Here is a 5,636-nt window from a genome sequence, read left to right on the forward strand (position 1 = left end):
AGTTTTCTGGGCCTGGGGAAAAGATCCCGCAAGTCTTCACAAGACAGGGTGCCCATCATGCCCTCGCTGATGTTTACAGCTGTGAACACGTGGCAAGAGATTAATTAACTTTAGTGGCCTAGAACCAGCCATCAAACTGCATGAAACTAACGTTAGTAAAAGTTCCCGCTTCATTCAAAATAGCTAGCTAGTAGCCTACTAACACATTTATTGTGTAGTGCATACCTATATTTGCATACATACCCCTTAAAATCGACACTGCGACGTTGTCCATGCTGTTAGCTCAGCTAGCTAACGTAGCTAGCTACTTACCTCAGCTCACGTTAGTGCTGTCTCTGAACGACTGCAAACGTGTACATAATAATATACATCAAACATGGATAACGTTAGCATGGATAAACATGTATCAAACCGTATCCGATGTCAACTACATAAAAAATTATATATACATATATATATTATGATTGTAATTTTAATACTTGGTTTAAAAATAAGAGCACGCGAGTGGTCGATTCAAGCTGGTTTCAAACAAAGACAATAGCTTTATTCTGAAATACGTTTGCAAGCGGTCTCTCACACAGGAAGTGATTCCATAGTCAGAGCAAAGACACTGAGAAGGGAGAGTCCTTTTAAAGGGGGGTATGGGGATGAGAGACGTTACCAACTGGTCTGGACAAACAAGATTACTTCTGTGGGAATGGAGTTAACTTCTGGTTTCCACAAACATTGTAAAACAATAAACTCGGAGAACTTCAGGAACATCAATCAAGTAGGAAAACAGAAAAACTATGTTTGGAGTGAACACATGGGTGATGACTTGAAATACTTTAACAATTCCCTACTCTTGTGGGTAAAACATCCACAACAATAATAATATAAATGAAAGAATCAACCATGTGGAATCAAATTATAAAATATCATAAAAATAGTCAAACAGATTTGGTAAAAACCTAATTCTACACATATGGAAAGGAAGTAATCTATTCTCCACTAGGTGGAGCATAATAAAGATTAATAAACTCAAGGTTATTTAACACACCAAGATTAATTTCTTCCCATATGCAATCACGTACCAAAACTCCTCACTTTAATTTGGCATAAGCAAGGTAAAAAGATAACATGACACTAATCATTTCATATATTCATGAGTGGAAAAAAAAAAGTTTCTTTTGAGAGGAAAAAAACTTAAAGGTACGCGATGTAGTTTTTGACCACTAGTATGCGCTCTAGAGCAAATTTGAGAAGGTGGTCCCCGAAAATTGCGTATACGTCATTTCTCGCACGCGCACGAGGACGCACGAGCAAGCGCACGAACACGCGCCGAGCACATAATAGTGACGTTATACCCCCATATTCCAGCAGTTCGTTGCTGCATGGCTCAGTTCACAGCGGGGTATTTTAGAAAGAACTTCAAGAGACAACCAGGTTAGCTAGCTAGCTACAGTATACAGTACAGTATGTCTGCCGGAGGAGATAAAATGAAGCCGGACAGGGATGTCCAATGGCGACGGCTAATGGATCAGAGAAAGAAGAGAGTAAACATTGGTGGAGAGGCTTTTACAAGGTGGAGAAAGTTGCAAGCTGAGAGGGGATTCAGAACGGACGCCGAGGTGGCCGTCTTTCTACTGGACTGGTAAGTCATTTTTGTCTCACTAGCTTGCTAAGATTGCTAAGTTGAAAACAAGGATGTCAATCTACCTAATATATCAATTACTTCTCCTTTTCTTTCGATTAGTATGGTGCAGATGTTTTTTCTGTAATGTTACTGTGCGCTGTTTGTTAGTTATGAATGAGAAGGCAGCCTCGCTAGCTTGCTAGCTAATATTATTCCTTCTCCTTTTCTATCGATTAGTATGGGGCAGATGTTTTATCGGTAACATTACTGTCGGCTGTTTGTTAGGTATGAACGAGAAGGCGAAATAGCATCCACTCCTCTGAAAAGGTACCGTTCTGTCCCTCCAATCCCATTGTCTACGATCCGTGGATCAGGCTCCGACTCTGGCTCTGAAAGGTAACTTGGCTAGCTAGCCAACTACGTTGGTAGAAAACACGGATGTCAAACTCTATCTTCGCAATCACCGTGACCGTGTTAGTTTATGATTGTCATATCGCTTTTAGACTGGAAGAACTTGGAGTAGCGAGTATTGGATCAGAAGAGCAAGCTGGAGCTACTGCAAGGTATTCAAGTTAGCTAACGTTACTGGTGTAACAGACGTAAAAATGCCTGCGAGTCCCTGTGGTAGCCAGCACGTAAGTACCTAGCAATGTTGGTAACGCGTCCGTCTCACGATCAGAGGGTGCGCAGGGGAGTACCCTCATTTACATGGGTCGAGCCAAAAACACAACGCAGAGGCACGAGACCAGCTATACTAACGTCAGTCTAGTAGAAGGAAGTAGTCGTCAGGAACTGAAGATGTCCACCTAATTTCAGGAAGTAGTGGAGATGGACTACAGCAGTGAACAGAGCATATTGATAACGCTTCTTTGTCATTGGTAATGCTTCTTTCTGTTGCATGTCTTTCAAAGGATGGAGATTTCAGAGGAACACACAGTCACAGTACAGCACATCACCAGTGATGAAACTGTGACTGCTGGATGACAACACCATCAACAATCTCCAAAACAGCATGTGAGTGTGCACCTGCAGTGCAGTTCTAGGTCAAGCATGATATAGTGGGTTTTGCTTGTCAGCTGTTTTATGTAGTATAACAGTTATGGTTGATGTCCAGTGTGGCGGAAAGGAGCGTTCTGTGGGTGGGCATGTTGGCCCTAATGCGCTGGCTGTTGGGGTCCCTCCTTAGCCTTGGTTTACATCTCTTTTGTTGTTTCATTTCATTTGTATGTATTTCCATAGGGACAGCATACAAGTAAAACAAGAGTGTTAAAACAATGATGAGAAATACCACAGCATTTATAGCCTAGGGCTAGTTTGCGATGCCAGTCCCTAGATTGTGATGGTGGTGTGGCCTGGTTATGACAGTGCTTATTTTTTCCTTTTACAGTATTGACTGGGCTGAGGAGCCGTCAAGTGCTGATGATGGCGGAGACAGCAATGAAAACAGTGATGAGGACTGGAGTGCTGTCGAATTTGATGAAGACAGCAGTGACAGTGAAGAGGGCTATACTCCTCCCTTGTGTGTGAAGTATGTTGAAGAAATAGGTTGAATATTTTACACTCAGATGTAGCTAATGACTACATGCAACCAATCTACCATACTCATGTTATTCAACAAAACTGTTTACATTCTCAAATAAGTGCTACTCTGCATAAACAAAATAATATTGTTATTTTTGGGGGTGGGGTTACTTCACCAGAACAGGAGGTGCTCTGAAGAATACCTTCAATATTGAGGAACTTCCTGAGGTGGGCGTGAGCGACACAGTCTTAGACATTGTCCTTGACACAAAGTTGCTACGTCAGGCTCACAAATACATAACATTCAGGTTTGTCTGAAAGTCCTATGTATTATCAGATACAGAGAAGAAATAGTAATAATAATAGTAATAATAATAATAATAATAATAATAACGATAATAAGCATAACACAATAATAATAATAATAAACATAAAAACATAACAATGAACATGATAGTAGTAGTATTTATGATGCTAGTAGCAGTATTGGTAGCAGTGTTTATGAGCCGGGGGGGGGGGGGGGGGGGTTCAGTGTTCACTACCGCGCATTCTGTTTCGGTGTTCAATCTGATGGCTGTTGTGCAGTCTGATGGCTGCTGGTAGGAAGGAGTGTGAGAACCGCTCTGTTCTGCACCTGGGGGAGATGAGCCTGTGGCTGAAGGTACTCCCCATCTTCCACAGTTCATCATAGACGGGGTGGGAGGGGTTTTCAAATATGGTGTTCAGCTTTTCTCTCATCCTCTTCTCCACCACTGCCTCTAGACTGTCCAGTTTCTGTCCAACAATGGAGCTGGCCTTTCTCACCAGCTTGTTGAGTTTGTTGGACTCTCCAGTCTTAGTGCTGCCTCCCCAGCAGGCCACAGCAAAGAGGCCATAGCAAAGAACAGTGCACTGGCTACTACAGACTGGTAGAACATCCGTAGCAGCCTGCTCTGTCCTTTCATGTAGATGGCCTCCGTGTTGTCTGTCCAGTCTAGCCTCTTGTTCAAGTGCACTCCCAGGTACTTGCATGAGTTCACCATCTCCACTTCCTCACCCTTGATGGTATCGGGTTGGGGGGTCTGTCCTCCGTCAGAAGTCCACAACCAGCTCCTTGGTCTTGCTTCTGTAATTGTTTGGTGTATCAAATGTTAGTGAAATCTTATCTTGGTCACAAGCCTAAAGGAAATATCTTTGTGCTGAATGTATTTGTAGATCCACTGCAGACCTGGAAAGCTACCACAATCACTTGTTGATGTATGCCAGCAAACGCTACGCTTTCACCCCTCCTGTGTACCACGCCCGGGTCCTTTTGGCAGCTATAGACTACAATGCACACAAGGATCGGCCCCAGGCAATCAACAAGAATGGCCATAAAATGTTAGTATACTTGTAGCGAGTAGTAGGCACACACACATCAAAGAAGCCATGACATTATGGATCAGCTGGACACTGATTAACCATGCTTTACTTTTTAATCAAGCTAGATTTAATTTTTTATCACAGTAATTTATGTACTTTGTGTCTATGTTTATTTTCCCTTTTCCATCATGCAGCTTTAAACGGAAGTTCAACAAGAAGTCACAGCGCTGGACGGTTGTTGCAGAATTAGAGCCAAAGACTTACAGCTACATCAGTGATCTCCAAGCCAACATTGTCAGTACACGACTGGAATCGGGAACAGGGATTCCGAGGACGAGGCCACCAAGTGAAAGTGACCCAAGACACCTAGGTCTGCTCCCTCCAGTACCACCTCCATCAGTTGAGGACCTGGTACAGGCACACATGTCCAGAGGACTTGGTATGTGAACAATAGTCTAAGATTCACTGCCCATTCTGTATCTGATTGTGTTACTAGCATCATGTGATGATTATTTCAAAGTCTCAACTTCAATATGGAATTGTGATTCATGTGCTGATTATTTACATCCAGATTTCATTAAATATTCATGTAGAAAAACAAACACTAATGACATTTTTCTATTCTACAGGACCCAAAAAACAGTCCTGATCCAGTCTGGACTCCTGAACAGCTCTTATCTGCAATGTTTTGACATTGGCCTATCAACAACTTCAATCTCACCATAGATGGCACCACCGTCTCCCCTTCCTCTTCTCTTCTCCTAGCCCGTCTCTACCTTTTCTTGTGTCCTTGTGTTGTATCTGTGGCAATATTCTTTTTGTCTCACCCCCTCCCCCCACCTCTAGTGTAAAGCTACTGAGTATGTGAAAAGCGCTATATAAATCAGAATTATTATTATTAGCTCTGGGATGTGCTCTGAGGGATGTTGATAACTGAATCTATTTATGAAGTAATGTTTTCTAATTTGCAATGTCTATTTAAATTCCATATGTACAACAGTGAAGGTTGATTTTCAGACTCATACTGGCACTACATTGTTCTATGAATAAAAATGTCTTCATATTTTCAAAACGTTACCAACTCTAATTTGAACCGTGTATCCTGTGGAGTACAGTAAGTCATGTTTTTAGACTGAACATTTTTATTGATCCAAAAAGT

General features: G+C 42.0%; 1 protein-coding gene across 1 annotated transcript; it reads left to right on the forward strand.

Moving 5' to 3' along the window:
• Nucleotides 1-1,514: 1,514 nt before the first annotated feature.
• LOC311320257 (uncharacterized protein) lies at nucleotides 1,515-5,220 on the forward strand (the record flags this gene model as incomplete). Its single annotated transcript, XM_084451990.1, has 6 exons — nucleotides 1,515-1,633; nucleotides 3,003-3,143; nucleotides 3,316-3,444; nucleotides 4,331-4,495; nucleotides 4,672-4,916; nucleotides 5,107-5,220. 6 exons carry the CDS (start codon nucleotides 1,515-1,517, stop codon nucleotides 5,124-5,126), a joined length of 819 nt encoding a protein of 272 aa, XP_084308116.1. The 3' UTR covers nucleotides 5,127-5,220.
• Between the last annotated feature and the right edge of the window lie 416 nt (nucleotides 5,221-5,636).

This window comes from Borostomias antarcticus, assembly GCF_949987555.1.
Source record: "Borostomias antarcticus genome assembly, chromosome: 17".
Classification (NCBI taxonomy): domain Eukaryota; kingdom Metazoa; phylum Chordata; class Actinopteri; order Stomiiformes; family Stomiidae; genus Borostomias; species Borostomias antarcticus.